Below are 20,203 nucleotides of genomic sequence, written 5' to 3' on the forward strand. Positions count from 1 at the left end.
TCTGGACAGTTCCAGGGCGAAGGTCCCTTGATCGAGATACTCTTAACAGCTCTGGCTCTCTGGAATGTTGGCCAGATAGGTCAGCTCTGAGGCTCTCTTGGGGAGAGGGAGGAATCTAAGTGGGACCTGGGCTGGGCAGGGGGGCTAGTGCCCATGTTAGAAGCTGGGAGGAGCCAGATGCCTAAAAGAATAAAGAGCCTTTCTCCCTCAGGAGTGAGCCAAATAGTTGGACCTCTTTCTCCTGGACTCTCTGCTGGTTTGCTCTGTTTTCCTACTTTTAACATTCTGACTGTAAAGGGAAAGAGAAAGAATCAAGTAGCCTTGAAGAAGTTGGCCCTCTGACTCATCAGAAGATCCTTTCCCACCATGCCCTTGGTTTCATCACTGTCGGAAACGGAAGTGCTAGTTCTCCAAAGGTGGAATGAAAGGCTGAGATCCTGGACTCTCCCAGAGTGGTGGGTCTCACCTTGGCTGCATATTAGAAACAGATGGGAAATTCAAGAACAAATTCTCAGGGACCAGGCAGCATCGCCAAGCCAATTAAATTGGAATTGTGCGTGTGAGACTCAGACCAATATATTTTAAAACTCCCTAGGTGCGTCTAATGTGTAGTCGAGGCTGTATACTACCACCCTGAAGACTAAAGCTGGCTGTGCAGTCAAATTACCTGAGGGACTTTTAGAACTACTGTTAAGAAAAAAAAAAAATACTAAAGAAGACCTCAGACCAATTAAAATCAGATCTCTGAGGATTGTGGCCAGGTATCAGTATGTTTTTAAAGTTTCTCAGGTTTCTAAGTTTCCTTAGTGTGTATGTGTAAACCACATACAACATAAAGTTTACCATTTTAACTTTTTAAGTAAATAATTCAGTGGGCTTCCCTCATAGCTCAATTGGTAAAGAATCCGTCTGCAATGCAGGAGACCCTTCCTGGGTTGGGAAGATCCACTGGAGAAGGGATAGGCTACCCACTCCAGTATTCTTGGGCTTCCTTTGTGGCTCAGCTGGTAAAGAATCCACCTGCAATGCGGGAGACCTGGGTTTGATCCCTGGGTTAGGAAGATCCCCTGGAGAAGGGAGAGGCTACCCACTCCAGTATTCTTGGGCTTCCTTTGTGGCTCAGCTGGTAAAGAACCCACCTGCAATGCGGGAGACCTGGGTTTGATCCCTGGGTTAGGAAGATCCCCTGGAGAAGGGAGAGGCTACCCACTCTGGTATTCTGGCCTGGAGAAGTCCATGGACTGTAGCCCATGGAGTCACAAAGAATCGGACACGACTGAGCAACTTCCACTTGTCACTTGTCAATTCAGTGGCATTAAGTCCATTCACAACGTTGTGCAACCATCACCACTATCCGTTTCCGGAACTTTTTCAGCATCCTGAAGAGAAACTTGACATTCATTCAGCAATAACTCCTCATTTCCCCAGCTCTGCTGACCTCTACAGTATTCTACTTTCTGTCTCTATGAATTTGCCTATTCAAGGGACCTTCTATAAATGGAATGATACAATATTTGCCCTTCTCTTTCTGGCATATTTCACTTAACATAATGCTTTCTAGGTCCCTCCATGTTAGAGCATATGTCAGAAATCCCTCCCTTTTTAAGGCTACCTTACATTGCTTTGTATATATGTGGCATGTTTTGCTTTTCCATTCATCTGTTAATGAACATTTGGGCCATATCCACATTTTGGTTCACTGTGAATAATGCTGCTACAAATATTGGTGTACAGGGATCTGTTTGACTTGCTGCTTGCAATTCTTTTGGGTCTGTTCCAGAAGAGTGATTGCTGGGTCATATGATGATTCTATGTTTAACTTTTTGAGGAACTGTGATGCCCTTATGAGATGAATACTGCTATGGCCAACAGTGTTCCTCATACAACCTAAGAGAGTACTGATTAGTATAATAGTTGGTAAATATTATTAGATTAATTTCTTCAGAAACTACATCACAGTCCAACGCGATTGTTAGTGTCACAAAGTCAAAAGACTTGGGTGGATTAACATAGCACCCTTTTGAAAACCCCAAAAAAGTGTCTCACGGCCATGAGAAACGTCACATCAATTGCAGTCCCTACCTTCCATTGAAATGCATGCCCGGTGATTTGCTAGTGCTAATCATTGATGTATCAGCGCTTCTGATTTGCTTTGTAGATAATAAATGATTGGGCTTCCCTGATGGCTCAGTGGTAAAGAATCTGCCTGCCAATACAGAAGTCATGCGTTCAATTCCTGGTTTGGGAGGATCCCACCTGCCAAGGAGCAACTAAGCCGCAACTATTGAGCCTGTGCTCTAGAGCCCGGGAACCACAACAACTGAGCCCACATGCTGCAATTACTGAAACCCACATACCCTAGAACTACGCTCTGCCAGTAGAGAAGCCACTGCAGTGAGAAGCCTGTGCACTGCAACGAAAAGTGGCCCCTGCTCGCCCCAACTAGAGAAGAGCCCTCGCAGCAACGAAGACCCAGCATAGCCAAAAATAAACAAAATTATAAAGAAGCTAAATGACTGGCATTAGAGAGAGTAAATTAGACCTGATTCCAGACTTTTCCTGTTGTAATGCCGTATCTATGATACTTGGTGTTATTGCTCAGATATGTTTTCTTGACTAGGAAGGAGAAAGCGGCAATGTCTATGGGAGTGTGTTGTACATGGGAATGTCTTCCATCTCATACAGTGCTGCTAAACTAGCTGCTGACAGCCTCTTAGGAATTCATTTGTATGTGAGGAGTTTTTGTTTCTGTTTTCCCCTCTCTTAATGCTCCACATGGTACCTTCCCCTTCGTATTTTCAGTCTTCCTTCTTGCTGCCAACAGACTACTCACTCACTACTCCCTTTCTTTGCCATAAGCAGAGATTGTATTCAGTCAACCTTGTACTCTAAGCACGGGCTTCCCTGGTGGCACAGTGGTAAAGAATCCACCTGACAATGCAGGAGACACGGGTTCAGTGTCTCCTGGGTGGAGAAGATCCCCTGGAGGAGGAAATGGCAACCCACTCCAGTATTTTTGCCTGGGAAATCCCATAAACAATAGGAGCCTGGTGGGCTACAGTACATGGGGTCACAAAGAGTCAGACACGACTTAGTGACTGAGCACGAATGCATGTACTCTAACCACTCTAAGAAAGAATTAACAAAGATGTAAAACGTAATGGGTATCCTAACTAGCTCATCTATCTGGGTTATCTCTGCCTTTGACTAAGGTATTTCGCAACTCTGAGAGACAGAAGTTGCAGAAAACTGATACTAATGCAAATAGTTCTTGATTATAAACAGATAAATTCTGTCGGGGAAGGTTCAATGGATCTCCCCCCTCCACTGTGGAAGAAGCGGCTTTGCGTCTATTAAGCTAATACATTTCAACCCCTGCTGAGTTTATACATTGTTTCCTTCATTCACCAATGTGTTGAATAAAATCTTTGACTTGTGTTCATTGCACATTTGTTGAGAGTCATGGTTTTAAGTTTCTTATTTTTTTAAAAAAACCCATCCAAAATCTGAAACACCCGAACACCAAGTGTTGGCCAGGTTTTATGCGGCAACAGGAGCCCTCACTCATTGCGGGCGGGGTTGCAAAAGGGTCTAGCCACTTTGGGAGATGGTCTGGAGTTTCTTCCAAAACTAAACACACTCTTACCCAATGGTCCAGCAATCACTCTCCTTGGTACTTAGAGGAGTTGGAAACTTTCGTCCACATGAAACCTACACGGAGATCTTTACAGAAGTTTTATTCACAGTTGTCGAAACTTAGACACAACCAAAATGACCTTCAGTAAGTGAATGAATAAACAAACTGTGGTACATCTAGATGACAGAACATTATTTAGCACTAAAAAGAAATGAGCTACCAAGCCATGAAAAGACACGAAGGAACCTTAAATACATATTAAGTGAAAGAAGCCAATCTGAAAAGGCTGTATGATTCCAACTATATGGACTATTCTGAAAAAGGGCAAAATAATGGAGACAGAATAAAGACCAGCGATTACAAAGGGTTGGGAGGGAGAAGGGATGAATAAGCAGAGCAGAGAGGATTTTTAGGACAGTAAAAAATACTCCGTATGACACCATAATGGTGCAAATATATCATTGTACATTTGTCTAAACCCACAGAATATATAACACCAGGACTGAACCCTAATGTAAACTACGGACTGATTATTACATGTCAGTGTAGGTTCCTCAGTTGTAACAAGTGTACCATGCTCATGGGCCATATTGAGAATGAGGGAGGCTATGTATATGTGAGGACAGAAGATACATAAGATTTCTTTGCACCTTCCTCTCAGTTTTGCTGTAAATCTAATACCGCTCTATTTTAAAAAATGCAGGCTTAATAAAAACAAAACAAAACGAAAACCATCCTTTAACAGTATTTGGGCCAGAACATGGCACAAGGCAGGTACTGAATAAATATTCGTGAATGAATGAATGTAGACAAGTGAATGTAGTCTCTGGCATGGATGTTTCATCATGAAGGAAGGCTATGGAATATTAACGCATACTTAGCTGCTATCCCAAAGCTGAAACTGAAATGGGAAAATCCCCCCAATCCTTTAGGAGATGGTGGCAAGAAGGGGCTGCAAGGAAAGTGGAGAAACTTGTGTCAGAGGGTAGACTGCATGGACTTAACTCAGAGGATGAGTCAGAGGTCACAAAGGGTGCTGGGCATGGAATAAAGCCAGAGATGAGGAAGCCAGTTAAGTCTCCTTTCCTGTCATATATGGATCCCAGGACCTTTTGAAAATCTGTCCAGATATAAAATGATGGCATTCTGGCATTTTTGGCTAGAGTACACTCCCTAGTCAAATTGTATAAAGGAAAAAAAATTATGTCATCTTCCAGATCTGTGTTTCAAAGATGACATCAATGGATTTCTATAGAATGAAACCACAGGCTTCCTGCAAATTGTCTGGATTCACAAAGCCCTGAGTCACTTTCCACCACCGAGGAAGAGCTGCCAAGTACATCATCTGTAAACATGCGTGAATGTCCAAGAGGCACTGAAAAGTCAGATCCCCGCTCTGTTTTTCTCCTGTCTTTATAGAAATACAATGGCGGATACAGAAAAGGCAGTTGAATTACTGTTTACTATGTTTTTCCCAAAATTAACGTGGCAACTTTAAGAGCACTATAAAACTGCATCTACTTCTCCTAGACACTTTCTACGCATACATATTATTTCTCATTTAATTCTCATAACAATTGTTTGAAACAAGTACTATTATCTTCCACTCTTTACAAATGTGGAAACTGAAGCTGAGAGGTTAAGTAATTTGCCTGAAGTCACACTGTTCATGACTGGCAGCATCAAAATTCAAATTCAGGGCTAACTCTAAAGGTCACATTCTTTTCTACTGTACCACCATGCCCCATAAGAGAACCCTAGGAGTGAAATTACATGAAAAAATATTAACATTTGATTGGGAGGTGGAAAAGATCAGTTATAAAATGTAATGTTAGTCCAAGGTACAGGTTGGAGGATGATGGATGGGGTGAATGCCTAGGATATAAACTTGTTAGGTGAAAAACAGGGCCCTGACTAGAGTGAAACGAGGGAGGCACTTGTCTTGGGGCAGAGAGGAGAAGCAGGGGAGGGGGTGGGAGGTTACAGACATTATCAGTACCCAGCTGGGTGTATTGGATAAAATATACTCAATCAGATTGGCCAGGTTATTCACAGGGTAATGAATATGCAGGTGCACAAGCAAACACTTGCATGTGGCACACTTTTAAAAACTCCCTTGAATCTCAAGTTTAAAAGCCAGAGGACTAAACCAATAATGATGAGATCAATAAAGACCAAAGAATTGATTTCCATAATTGGTACCTGCAAGTAATACACTCTAATATTTTTTCACTGTTTGAGGACAAAACCAGAAGACACTAGAAGTAACTGGAAAAAGTTTACCATGTCTAACTGAGTATGACACAAGCATTTGCACTTGTAAGAACAACAGCCAGCATTTATAATCTACTACTGACTCAATGGACATGAGTTTGAGTCAACTCTGGGAGATAGTGAAGGACAGGAAAGCCTGGTGTGCTGAGTCCATGGGGTCGCAAAGAGTCAGACACGACTTAGCAACTGAACAACGACAACATGCTAAGCAGAGTTAACTGATTTACATACATCAACTCCTTTAATTGTGGTAACAACTCTATATATACTGTAGAGAAACAGCAATTAGCCAAGATGGTGATGGTCAGGCTCTCTTGCCCACATCCTCTCGCTCTTCTCCCATGTTCTGTAAACATGACTTGGCATGGTTATGTAACAGCTGGCATCATTTATAGCAATGCCCACGGGCATCATGATGTACTTGCTTGGCCACATGCCACCTTTGTTCTGTAGACTTACATAAGCACCACTTGAAACAGCCCGGGGAACTGTCCATGTCTGGCTTCTGGCCGGGTCAGCCACTGCAAATAAAACATGTCTGCAGCTCCTATTGCTCCTTGTATTTTCTTCCAGCTTCCCTGATCACGCCTTGTATACCTGGGTTTGGGCAAAGAGTGAGACATACACTATTATACTTTCATTTCCATTTTAGCAGATGAGGTGAATTAAGTAACTTATTAAAAGTCATAAAACTAGAATCCAGAATGTCTTCTTGGATTCAAAGGTTGTAGCTTAGTCGTTATACCTCATTCTGAACTCTGAACCTACTCTGACTTTTAAAAAATCACTGCATACTGACAACAGAATACGATGGAGACGGTATGGAGCAACCACGCTGACAAAGTAGAACCTGGGTGTCCAAATTACTGCTACGGGAAATCCTGCTGTCCCGTGTGATGCAAGAGTTAATACCACAAGAAATTAGACCAGGAAGCCTACTGTCTGGGAGCTACCTGGCTAGTCACACTTCATTAAGTTGCGGGCTCGCTTTTGTCCCAAACTACTCTCTAGTTTTCAATGGGGCAATGGCCTGGAAGTGAGGGAAAGCGCGTGCAGGTACCCGCTACGTTTGTCATTTCATCTATTCTGGAGCCTTCCAGGGAAGGGCATCCAAAGTTGCCTGCTTTGATTTGGGACGTTTGTGGGTGGCAGTCTGACTCGGAGGAAACCAGATGATTCCTGCTAAAAATCATTTCCAAGATCTAACTAAATACACCACAGCCCAGGTTGTTTTTTGTTTTTTTTAAGTCTAGGCAGAGATTTCAGACAATTTCCATTAAGTATCTGTCTGGATCTCTAGCCCTACTTCCCTCAGCATTGCCATACACATCTAAGCCGAAAACGAGGACGCCTTCGCTGAGGTGGCCCAGCCCGGGCGCCGGTGTCACTGAGTCAGCCGAGCGCGCCTCTGGAGAGCAGCCGGCCGGGCGACGGAAAGCCGCGCGCTCGCTCCTTGACGTGAAGCATTCCTCCTCCGGTAGCCTTGGGAAGCCCCTACGCCGCAGGCTTCCTCGTCGTAGTAGAGCCGCCCAGGCGTGGTTCCTCCGCCGCTTCCTCCTCCACCTGCCACGACCCGGCCCTTCCAGCCCAGCCCCGACTCCACCTCCCCGGCGTTTGAAGGGCGCGCCTCCGCGGCGACGGCGCTGAGGAGGCGGTGCAGGGAGGCGGTGCGGAGGGCAGGGGAGGTGCGCGCACGCGCGCAGTGGGCGGCCCCGCCCCCGGAGCGGCGGGCGCCGCTGGCTCGTCGGGCTCCCTCAGGCAAACCGGTCTCAGCGGGGCGGGCATCGGCGCTTCCTCCTCAGAGCTCCGCTCAGCGCCCTCCGCCTCGTCCTTCCGCCCCTGCCTCCGCAGCGCTGCGGCGAGCGGAAGGCGCGCGATGCGGCCGGCGGGAGCCGCGGCCGGCTTGGGATCGCCGGCGCGGGACCTGTCGCTGTGCGGGGAGCTGCTGCAGGCCCCGCCGCCCCTGACCTCGTCTCCGCCGACGGCCGCGCCCTCGGGGCCGCCGCTCCCCGCGGCAGCCGGCGCGACCCTCAACCGCCTTCCGGAGCCGCTGCTACGGAGGCTCAGCGGGAGCTTGGACCGAGCGCCCGAGGGCCGGGGATGGAGGAGGCTGGCCGAGGTGGCGGGGAGTCGGGGGCGCCTCCGGCTCAGGTGCGGCCCCGGGACCCCGGGGGGTGGCGGGGTCACGTGAGGCGGGCTGGGGCGGGGGGCCGCGGGCTGGGGCGGACGCGGCGATGGAGGGCTGGGGAGCCTCGGGGCCGCGCGAGTGGTGCAGGGGCCGCCAATGGGAAGGGGTGGGGGAACCTGAGTTGCCTTCCAGGCGGAGACTCTGGACGCACAGAGGTTCTAGGTTGGACTCCGGTCGTCCATACCCTTTTCCTACTCTCCTCCTCTTGAGCTGAAAGAGATCGGGGTTAACCAAGAATACCAGGAAAGGTGTCTGGGGACCATTACGTTAGGGCGGTCATTCCAGAGATCTTCAAATGCGCAGACCTAGATGAAGACCCGAGGAAAGTTAGGTAGGGTTCGTGCAGGTAGAGAGATGGCAAAGGTGAAGGGTTTGAGATGAAGGAATTCGTGAGGCTTTAAGATCGAGAGAAGAAGGATGGTGGGAAAGACTGAAACTAAACTCCCCGTCTTCCTCCAGCAAACCCATTTGATTCCACCGTGAACATTCAAGTGTAAGTAAGACCGTTTTCTTGGAACTTCAGGCTCTCAAGACTCCTTTACACGCTTAAGAATTATTGAAGACCCCAAAGATGGAGTGGGTTCTGTATGTTACATGCAAACAAACATAGATTGATATTAATTTACCATATTAGAAATGAAAGTTCAGAATTTTTTAATATTTAAAAAGAAAATTTATTGCATGTTAACAGAAATTACATGTTTTTATGGAAAAACAAACTTTTCCAAGACGAAAAATGTTAGGGAAAGTGGCATTGTTTGGCACTTTGAAAATCTCTTGAATGTCTTATCTTAATCCCAGAGAACCAGCATCTTTTGTGAGCTCCGACATGCAGTCTGTCACAGATCAGGTAACACTGGACACTCCAATGTGCGTTTCTGAGAGAATAAGTGAGAAAGATCAATAAAATCTCAGTAGTATTGAAAAATTTTGACCTTGGAGATCCTGTGAAAAGGGTCTTAGGAACTGCAGTAGGGTTTCCCAGAGCACACTTGGGAAGATCACTGTTATGATTTGGGTCTGCCTTTGAATCCCTTAGCAATTTTTTAACCTCTCATGACTAAACTTTTTCTGTACTGTAATTATTTGTACATGTCTATAAACTCCTTGAGAACAGGAACTGTTAGTTAAGATTCTATGTGTCACACATAGAACTTCTCTTAGACATTCTATAAATCTGAATTGAGAGAGGAAAATTCACGCAAAAACCCATGCGAAATTATGTTTTTTAAGTGCCCAATTTTGGCAGAAAGTTTCAGAAGATAAAAAAGATGTCAAACATTTAGCTTCTACTCATAAAGGCTTCGGCTTCCCTGGTAGCTGAGCTGGTAAAGAATCTGTCTGCAATGCAGGAGACCCTGGTTCAATTCCTGGGTCAGAAAGATCCTCTGGAGAAGGGATAGGCTACCCACTCCAGTATTCTTAGGATTCCTTTGTGGCTCAGCTGGTAAAGAATCTGCCTACAATGCAGGAGACCTGGGTTCAATCCCTGGATTGGGAAGATCCCCTCGAGAAGGGAACGGCTACCCACTCCTATATTCTGCTGCTGCTGCTGTTAAGTCGCTTCAATCGTGTCCGACTCTGTGCAACCCCATAGACGGCAGCCCATCAGGCTCCCCCGTCCCTGGGATTCTCCAGGCAAGAACACTGGAGTGGGTTGCCATTTCCTTCTCCAATGCATGAAAGTGAAAAGTGAAAGTGAAGTCACTCAGTTGTGTCCGATTCCTAGCGACCCCATGGACTGCAGCCCACCAGGCTCCTCCGTCCATGGGATTTTCCAGGCAAGAGTACTGGAGTGGGGTGCCATTGCCTTCTCCGAAGGAAGCCTCTAGCCTTGCATAAAGGGTTCTCCTAAGTGAGCACTCCTCTATTTGGCTATGAAGGACAGAGAAGAACCTCAGTAAGGCCCTGCCCCGATGAAACAACTGATCGAATCAAAAAGTGGTGCTTAGCTGACATCAAGCAGAGACGTTACTTTGCCAACAAATGTCCATCTAGTCAAGGCTATGGTTTTTCCAGTGGTCATGTATGGATGTAAGAGTTGGACTGTGAAGAAAGCTGAGCGCCGAAGAATTGATGCTTTTGAACTGTAGTGTTGGAGAAGACTCTTGAGAGTCCCTTGGACTGCAAGGAGATCAGCCCTGGGTGTTCTTTGGAAGGAATGATGCTAAAGCTGAAACTCCAGTACTTTGGTCACCTCATGCGAAGAGTTGACTTATTGGGAAAGACTGATGCTGAGAGGAATTGGGGGCAGGAGGAGAAGGGGACGACGGAGGATGGGATGGCTGGATGGCATCACTGACTCGATGGACGTGAGTCTGAGTGAACTCCGGGAGTTGGTGATGGACAGGGAGGCCTGGCGTGCTGTGATTCATGGGGTCGCAAAGAGTCAGACACGACTGAGCGACTGACTGACTGACTGACCTGACGTCAGGTGTTCAGTTTTCCTCCCCAAGCCTTCAGTTGCCTACATCCGCGCTAAGGTTGCTTCAGTCATGTTCAACTCTTTCTGATCCTCTGGACTGTAGTCCTCCAGGCTCCTCTGTCCATGGGATTTTCCAGGCAAGAACACTGGAGTGGGTTGCCATGCCCTCCTCCAGGGGATCTTCCTGACCAAGGAAACAAACCCTTGTCTCTTGTATCTCCTGCATGGCAGGTGGATTCTTTACTGCTAGTGCCACCTGGGAAGCCCAGGCCTTCAGTTAAATTTTGTTACATAATGATATTCACTTTGTTTGAGAACTAATGGAAAAATCAGAGGCCACTTCTCTGGTGAAGGGAGGGTAGAGAGAGGACAGTTGCCCAGCCAGAGGAGACAAGCTGCAAAGGGCATAAATTTGTGGATACTGGGGATTTCACAGTAGGAAGTCTGCTGGAGACAGATGGAGTTAGACCAGGCTTCCAGGATGGTGAAGGTTAGCTCAGAGTAGGTTAGTTGTGCTGGGGAAAGTGGAGGCCACCCTGAAGGTTGGAGAACTGGAGAACATTAAGCCCAGATACCTATTGAGATCAAAAGAATTAAACTGACTTAACAAAAGGTTAGCCCTGAGAACTTGGGAAGCTGGGGAATAACAGCTTTTCTATTGGGAAATAGATGCTTTTTCTTTTTAAGACTGAAAGAGTTATTTTCATTGTTGTTGTTTAGCCATTTTAAAGTTATTTTCATACCGATGGCAAAAGAGCATCTATGATTTTAATAGTAAAAATTCCTAAAGGCATTTCTCTCTAGTGTCAAACCCAGGAACTACAGTGAGTCTAGTCCAAACGATAGCAGTTCCCGGAGGATGTGCAGTGCTTTCCTCGCAGTCGCTGGTTCACAGACGTAGAACCCCAAAAGGTTGCCTGTTCTGTTTCTTTCACCTTTTTCCTCTATACAACTTGCTTCAGACCAGATAAGAATTTAATAAATAAGCCACAAGAGTTCTTTCTCAACTGACCATCAGGAATGAAGAATGTTCCCAGATGGTTGTTAGTGATTCAGGATGAATCCTTGCATATAGTTCAGCTTCCCCAAACCATGTACATATGGGCATGCCTTAAATATAAACCCAGCCCTAGTTCCAGTCCAGTGTTGACTTTTCAGAAATGCACAACGTGAGCATTGTGAGTTATGTTATATTTGGAGGCAAGATGAGGACCCTGGTCTGGGAGACAGCATTTCAGATGGCTCTGAGAAACTGCTCCCAGGAGACGAGGGAAGGAGCTAGCTTATATAGAAGTTTTGCAACAAAGGGCAGGCAGTATGAACATGAAAAGATTATTGTAAATTAAAGACAACCAAATGTCCCAAGTTATGGAATTTAGCGCTTTCTTATCTATGGGAAGGCTTCCCTGGTGGCTCAGCAATAAAGAGTCCGCCCGCCAATGCAGGAGACACAGGTTTGATCCCTGGATTGGGAAGATCCTCTAGACAAGGAAACAGCAATCCACTCTAGTATTCTTGCCAGGGAAATCCCATGGACAGAGGAGCCTGGCAGACTGTAGTCCATGGGATCACGAAGAACCCATGACTTGGTGACTAAACAGCCACAGCAAGATGTATGGGAAGATGCAGGAGTCTGGATTCAGCCAAGTGATCCCTTTGATATGCACCTCAGCTGCCTGGGCCCAGTGTCCTGTGTTTTCCTCATCCTGAGCTTCCTTTCCTGCAGTCTGGTGGCTGCTAGATGGCAGGTATCCTTTCCTGAGTCCCCTCAGGGCTCACCAGCACACCCTCCTTGGTGGCTGCAATTGCTGATGACTGTGACATCTGGAAATATTCCATTTCTCACCACACTCAGCTAATATTGAACACCGTCTGCTGTCAGTGTAGATAAGCACAGGTTCTGAGCACCTTGCCCAAGCTAGTGAATCCTGTGGGAGACATGGAACATTCTAGCCCCCAAGTGGTAGAGCTCTCAGGAGGCTCTAATGCCGTGTAAACTCCCAAGAAGAAGGGAGCTTAGAAATGGGGCTGTGGGACGTGGACCAGGGAAGGCAGTCAGCCACTGCTTATTTGCCATAAGTATGGAAAGGGCTCTTTCAGCTATAAAATCCTGCCCCGAGCACTTTATGACAGATTTCCTGCCTATCTCTTCGGTCTCTGCCTCTTCATCTCCGGGTTTTGGAATGCCTGAGGGCTCCGGCATTGTATCTCTTGATCCGCACTTCTTCATCTAGTCCCTGCCTACCTTGGTGTTATCCTTAAGTCTCATGGCTTTACAGATGTATATTTAGGTTCACTGCTCTCACTTCACACCTCCAACCCGTGTCTTCGCCTTGAACTTCCACTGGTGATCTCCCAGTGCAGGTCGTCCGTGCAGCGCTCCTCTTGAATGACTGATAGGCATCTTAAATGCAGCGCATCCAGAACTCAGCACACCCTCCGCCGTAAACCTTTCTCTCCTGCATCTCAGCGAAGGGCAGCTACATCCATCCAGGTGCTCAGGCCAAAACCTGCAGTTGTTCCTGACTCCACCTCTCCCTGCCTCATCCACTGGGTCAGCACGTGCCTTCTGCCAGCCCTCCAGTGTGTGTCTGGAACGCAGGGTTCTCTGTGACCACACTGGGCCAGGCCACTGTTCCCTCTCATCTGCGCTGTTCCAGCAGCCGTCTAACTTCTCCTACTCCTTCTTTGCTCCCCACCCCAGTCTATTCTCAGAGCACGAAGAATCCTTCTTTGAAAACATTAAATCAGGTCTCATCCTCCCTTCCTTCAGAGCCTTCCCATTGACTTCTCTGTCTCAGTAAAAACATTGTTTAACTCCCGGTTAGCTCTTGAGTTGGCCAAAAAGTTCGTTTGCATTTTTCTGGCAGATGTTACTGAAAAACCCCAATAATTTTTTGGCCAACCCAAAAACATCTTCCTTCCTGGCTCTGCTCTAGTCACACGTGCTTTCTTGCCCTTCCTTGAAAACTGTAGGGCCTTTGGACTTGCTGTTTGCTCAGCCTGAGATGTTTGCCTTTATCTCTTCAAGTGTTTGCTTAAAACTCACCTTCTCACAGAGAATGACAAATAGCATATGATATCAGATATCACTTATATCTGGAATCTTAAAAAGTATAATACAAATGAACTTATTTACAAAAACAGAAGTAGACCCACAGACAAAGAAAATAAACTTACGGTTACCAAAGAAGAAAGGAGGGAAGGATAAATTAGGATTTGGGGCTTTAAATATATACTATCATACAGAAAGTAGCTAATCTACAAGGAGCTCTTATATAGCACAGGGAACTATACTCGGTATGTTATATTAACCTATATTGGAGGAGAATGTAAAAAAAAGAAATATATATTTGTATATTTATGTATAATTGAATCGCTTTGCTGTACCTCTGAAACACAGCATTGTTAATGAACTATAAGCCACTGGTAATCCAGTGGTTAAGACTCCAGACTTCTAATGCGAGGGGCACAGGTTCAATCCCTGGTCAGGGAACTAAGGTTCCACACGGCCACACGTGTGGCCAAAAAACCACAACAAAAAATGAAAAGAACATACCCCAATATAAAATGAGAAGTTTTAAAGTGACAAAAAAAGTTTTTAATTTAAAATTATTCAAATGAACTTATTTACAAAACAGAAATAGGCTCTCAGATGTAGAAAACAGACTTATGGTTACCAAAAGGGAAAGGAAGGAGGAGTAAATTTGGAGTTTGGGATTAAAATATACACACTACTATATATAAAATAGATAACCAACAAGGACCTACTGTATAGCACAGGGAACTATACTCAGTCTCTTATAATAATGGAGGAGAATGTAAAAAGGAATATATAGTTGTATAATTACATATAATTGAATCACTTATCTAAAACTAGCATAGTATTGTAAATCAACTATATTTCAATGAAAATTTTAAAAACAAATAACATTGATTACATTTTTTAAAAAAAGGTCACCTCAGTGAGGTCTCTTCAGATCACACTGTTTAAAATCATCTCCTCCATCCACTCTAGCATTACCTGTCCCCTTGCTTTGCTTTGTTTTTCTCCAAAACACTTATGACCACAGGACGGATGAACACACAGACCTCTGTCCCTCTTCTCTAGAAAAATCTGGGAGGATGGGGGATTTTGTTTGCCGCTGTAGTCTCAATCCCTGGCAAAAATGGCCTGTTTTAGGTGAGTAATAAGTAGTTATTGAATTAATGAATAAGGATTCTAAAGTATAAATGTACCAAGAAGAGAAGCAAATGACTGTAAAAGCAGTACTAAGGTTTGTACCCTGAACGGTGTAGAATATGTTCTATTTGATTACGTATTTTTAAAAGTAAAATATAGTTTTATTTTAAAAAGAACAAGGTAAACCAAATGTGTCTGCATTAAACAATATAAAAAGTTCATTGAAAAAAAAAGTTCAGAGGTTTCCAATTCCACATTTCAACTAACCTTAAAGAAATTACAACTTGGTGCATTGGTAGTACCAAATAAAAATATCTATAATTATCTGAAAAAAAAAATACAGATTTTTTTTTTAAGCAAAGTCTTTTTGTTTCAGTAAGAAAACAGTGTTTTTAATTAAATCAGAAATTTCAGATTAGGGCTGGTAGAAACCACTTCAAAGCACAGCCTTACAGGAATGTAACTAAAAAAAGGAAGGAAAGAAATATTGAGTATATATAGACCTCATCTTAGCTGATAGCTGGTGCCCATGTGGAAAAATCAGTAAAAGGAAAAGAGATAGAGCACCTTGTTTTTCTCCAATGCCTTTTGTATTGAAAGAGAAGTTGTCGTCTGCTTCAATGTGATTTTTCTTCATTTGGGTGGGAGGGAGAATTAAATGGTTTTTAATTCTCTCCATATCAATATAAAGATTAATTAAAGCATCATTTGGCTGCATTTGACAAGATGACATCTTTATTTCTTAGATCTTGATAACCTTTATGAATCATAAAGTTACACATAAAGCATCCTTGTTTTTATAAATTTCATATTATAATTATTTGAAAAATTGGTAATACTTATGTTGAATCCAATACTGGTTCCTTATTTCAGGCATTACCTGGACTAGTACAAAAACACTTTACAAAATAGAGGATTGACAGGCATCTTCAGCTTTTGTTTTTGCAATCATCACAATTACCATTATTTCGTAAAAGAAAGGACACTTTGACACTTAAAAATAGGAAAGACAGTCTTAGAGTAAAAGACAGTCTTATTGTCCTTACTTTTATGATTTCACCATGGACTTCAGGTTGTGCCTCCAGAACTGGGAACAGTTGACTTGGAACATTATTGTTGACATTTTAACAAGGATTAGTTTTTAGTTTAGTTCAGTTGCTCAGTCGTGTCCAACTCTTTGCAACCCCATGCATTGCTGCATGCCAGGCCTCCCTGTCCATCACCAACTCCCGGAGCTTGCTCAAACTCATGTCCATCGAGTCGGTGATGCCATCCAACCATCTCATCCTCTGCTGTCCCCTTCTCCTCCTGCCTTCAATCTTTCCCAGCATCAGGATCTTTTCCAATGAGTCAGTTCTTCCCATCAGGTGGCCAAAGTATTGGAACTTCATCTTCAGCATCAGGCCTTCCAATGAATATTCAGGACTGATTTCCTTTAGGATTGACTGGTTTGATCTCTTTGCAGTCCAAGGGATTCTGAAGAGTCTTCAACACCACAGTTCAAAAGCATCAATTCTTCAGCACTCAGCTCTCTTTATGGTCCAACTCTCAAATCCATACATGACTACTGGAAAAACCATAGCTTTGACTGCACAGACCTTTGTTGGCAAAGTAATGTCTCTGCTTTTTAATATGCTGTCTAGGTTGGTCATAGCTTTTCTTCCAAGAAGTAAGCATCTTTTAATTTCATGGCTGCAATCACCATCTGCAGTAATTTTGGAGCCCAAGAAAATAAAGTCTGTCACTGTTTCCATTGTTTCCCCATCTATTTGCCATGAAGTGATAGGACGAGATGCCATGATCTTAGTTTTCTGAATGTTGAGCTTTAAGCCAACGTTTTCACTCTCCTCTTTCACTTTCATCAAGAGGCTTTTTAGTTCCTCTTCACTTTCTGCCATAAGGGTGGTGTCTTCTGCATATCTGAGGTTATTGATATTTCTCCTGGCAATCTTGATTCCAGCTTGTGCTTCTTCCAGCCCAGCATTTCTCATGATGTACTCTGCATATAAGTTAAATAAGCAGGGTGACAATATACAGCCCTGACATACTCCTTTTCCTATTTGGAATCAGTCTGTTGTTCATGTCCAGTTCTAACTTGCTTCCTGACCTGCATTTAGATTTCTCAGGAGGCAGGTCAGGTGGTCTGGTATTCCTACCTCTTTCAGAATTTTCCACAGTTTATTGTGATCCACACAGTCAAAGGCTTTGGCATAGTCAATAAAGCAGAAGCAGATGTTTTTCTGGAGCTTTCTTGCTCTTTCTTTGATCCAGCAGATGTTGGCAATTTGATCTCTGGTTCCTCTGCCTTTTCTAAATCTAGCTTGAACATCTGGAAGTTCACATTTCTCGTACTGTTGAAGCCTGGCTTGGAGAAGTTTGAGCATTGTTTGCTAGTGTGTGAGATGAGTGCAATTGTGCGGTAGTTTGAACATTCTTTGGGATTGCATTTCTTTGGGATTGGAATGAAAACTGACCTTTTCCAGTCCTGTGGCCACTGCTGAGTTTTCCAAATTTGCTGGCATATTGAGTGCAGCATTTTCACAGCATCATCTTTTAGGATGTGAAATAGCTTAGCAAGGATAGAGTATTAAATATACAAATTTTTAGCTAGAATACTAGTGATAGTAAGCTTTAGAGGATACCTTCAGGTTACCAAAACAGTAGCTCCTCAAAAAAATTTTTTAAGGAAAAGCTAAAACAGTTTTAGAAATAAGCATAACTGAGAAATTAATCTTAGTATTCTTTTAATATTCCCATTTTTTTAATAAGAGCTAAATTTTATTGAGTGTTTGTTTGTTTGTTTTACTGTTTTGCAAGTCATTTATTACATTTTAGTTAGAAGCTACATATTATGTCAGTCTAACCCAAAAGGAAAGCAAGCAAGAAAAAAATTATGGGCCACTGACCATGTGCCAGACCCCATGATTCAATGACCACAATCACACTCTGAGTTACGGTGAACATCATTTTCAAATGAGCAATCTTAAACTTTAAAACCACCTGCAGTTCTCAGGCCAGTAAGTCTTGGAGGTGGGATTCAGAAGACCTGCCAGGTTAGACCTCACAGTCTCTGTAGAAATATCAGCTGCCCCTGCCACTTGCCTCCCAGTTTCACTGAGGGGTTGAGGATGTCACCGGTCTAGTTTGAGATTAAAATGTAAAGGAAGAACCAAATAACTGGAATCTGAACTTTGTAATTCCCAAATTACACACTTTTAGAACTGGAAAGGAATTTGGAGATTTTCTAGTCCAAGGGCCCTTCTTTACAGAGGAAGCAAATGAAACTCACAGAGGAAAACTGATCAATTCAATTGAGCGCTTATTATTTGGCACATACTGTGCTAAGTACTTTTTACATGGATTGCCTAAATTAATTCTAACAATCCTATGAGGTAGAATATTAGTGCTGAAGTTACTTTGGTTGGATGCATGTTTTCCTTTATGAAATAACCAACCTTATCACAGAATTATAAATCTTGGGTGACCATTATATTGTATAAATGCTGTGGTAGCCTTTTACTAAAACTGGTCAAAATGAATGTGGATTAAGAATATTTTAAGCCAAATGAAAGCTTTCTCACCTTCTCTCTGCCACAGCTGGGGTACCATGTTCATGTTTGACCCCGTCCATCCAGGGTTCCAGACATTTCAATTATGATTAAAATTCACTCAATAGTCTTTCAGTTATGAATGATTAATATGGGCCAGACAAAATTTTAGGTATTGAGGAATTAAGAAGACATATATTGGGTTGGCCAAAAAGTTTGTTTGGGTTTTTCCATAAGATGTTACAAGAGAGGGCGGCTGCTGGAAGCCCTGAGGCACAGGTGTTCTGGATTGAGGGCCTTGCACGGAAGTTGGACCCCAAGGAGGTGAAACGGAAGATGTTCGAGAATGGTAATCTCCATACAGAACTTCCTCATCTGTGTGGCCCTGCTGTGAGTCACCCCTTTTATCTTAAGGAAGTTGGGCAGTATACGAAGACGGAACATCACATATGAATGAATGGAATGAAGAGCTTGGTTGCAGTTTCTACTCCTGTCTGCAGATGAATAGGCCCAGGAAGATATTAAGAGACTCTTTGATTGAGTGGACATAAAAATTCTACTTGTTAAGAACAAGTCAATTGACTCTGGTAACTGACCTTTATAGCTGAAAGATAAAAACTGTTTGGGAAGTACGAAGAGATATCTTATGGTCATCAGTTCAGTTCAGTTCATTTGCTCAGTCGTGCCCGACTCTTTGCGACCCCCTGAATTGCAGCATGCCAGGCCTCCCTGTCCATCACCAACTCCCAGAGTTTACCCAAACTTGTGACCATCAAGTCGGTGATGCCATCCAGCCATCTCATCCTCTGTCATCCCCTTCTCCTCCTGCCCCCAATCCCTCCCAGCATCAGGGTCTTTTCCAATGAGTCAACTCTTCGCATCAGGTGGCCAAAGTATTGGAGTTTCAGCTTCAGCATTAGTCCTTCCAACGAACAGCCAGGACTCATCTCCTTTAGGATGGACTGGTTGGATCTCCTTGCAGTCCAAGGGACTCTCAAGAGTCTTCTCCAACACCACAGTTCAGAAGCATCAATTCTTCGGCGCTAAGCTTTCTTCACAGTCCAACTCTCACATCCATACACGACCAGTGGAAAAACCATAGCCTTGACTAGACAAACCTTTGTTGGCAAAGTAATGTCTCTGCTTTTTAATATGCTATCTAGGTTGGTCATAACTTTCCTTCCAAGGAGTAAGCGTCTTTTAATTTCATGACTGCAGTCACCATCTGCAGTAATTTTGGAGTCCCAAAAAATAAAGTCTGACACTGTTTCCACTGTTTCCCCATCTATTTGCCATGAAGTGATGGGACCAGATGCCATGATGGTAGTTTTCTGAATGTTGAGCTTTAAGCCAACGTTTTCACTCTCCTCTTTAACTTTCATCAAGAGGTTTTTTAGTTCCTCTTCACTTTCTGCCATAAGGGTGGTGTCATCTGCATATCTGAGGTTATTGATATTTCTCCTGGCAATCTTGATTCCAGCTTGTGCTTCTTCCAGCCCAGCATTTCTCATGATGTACTCTGCATATAAGTTAAATAAGCAGGGTGACAATATACAGCCTTGACATACTCCTTTTCCTATTTGGAGTCAGTCTGTTGTTCATGTCCAGTTCTAGCTATTGCTTCCTGACTTGCATTTAGATTTCTCAGGAGGCAGGTCAGGTGGTCTGGTATTCCTACCTCTTTCAGAATTTTCCACAATTTATTGTGATCCACACAGTCAAAGGCTTTGACATAGTCAATAAAGCAGAAGCAGATGTTTTTCTGGAACTCTCTTGCATTTTCGATGATTCAGCAGATGTTGGCAATTTGATCTCTGGTTCCTCTGCCTTTTCTAAAACCAGCTTGAACATCTGGAATTTCATAGTTCACGTATTGCTGAAGCCTGGCTTGGAGAATTTTGAGCATTACTTTACTAGTGTGTGAGATGAGTGCAATTGTGCGGTAATT

At 43.8% G+C, this 20,203-nt stretch overlaps 1 protein-coding gene, 1 long non-coding RNA gene and 1 pseudogene across 8 annotated transcripts in view; all 3 read left to right on the forward strand.

Moving 5' to 3' along the window:
• LOC147346357 (uncharacterized) overlaps positions 1-3,447 on the forward strand; it is a 107,124-nt gene extending 103,677 nt beyond the window's left edge. For both annotated transcript variants that reach the window (XR_015154135.1, XR_015154136.1), the window contains one exon: positions 2,159-3,447. This is a non-coding gene — a long non-coding RNA (uncharacterized LOC147346357). The remainder of the gene's footprint in view (positions 1-2,158) is intronic.
• A 2,692-nt stretch (positions 3,448-6,139) lies between these two features.
• Positions 6,140-20,203, forward strand: part of MALT1 (MALT1 paracaspase) — a 68,400-nt gene continuing 54,336 nt past the window's right edge. For 5 of the 6 annotated variants that reach the window (XM_086373657.1, XM_086373658.1, XM_086373663.1 and 2 more), the window contains exon 1: positions 6,140-8,062. In XM_086373657.1, coding sequence (XP_086229783.1) covers positions 7,788-8,062 — 275 coding nt within the window. In that variant the 5' untranslated portion in view covers positions 6,140-7,787. The remainder of the gene's footprint in view (positions 8,063-20,203) is intronic. The other variant, XM_086373659.1, reaches the window with a different exon arrangement.
• On the forward strand, positions 18,348-18,850 carry LOC147346361 (mitochondrial import receptor subunit TOM5 homolog pseudogene; annotated as a pseudogene).

Source organism: Bos grunniens, chromosome 24, assembly GCF_055505025.1.
Source record: "Bos grunniens cultivar Pamir isolate PY7600 chromosome 24, Bosgru_T2T1.0, whole genome shotgun sequence".
NCBI classification, from domain to species: Eukaryota; Metazoa; Chordata; class Mammalia; order Artiodactyla; family Bovidae; genus Bos; species Bos grunniens.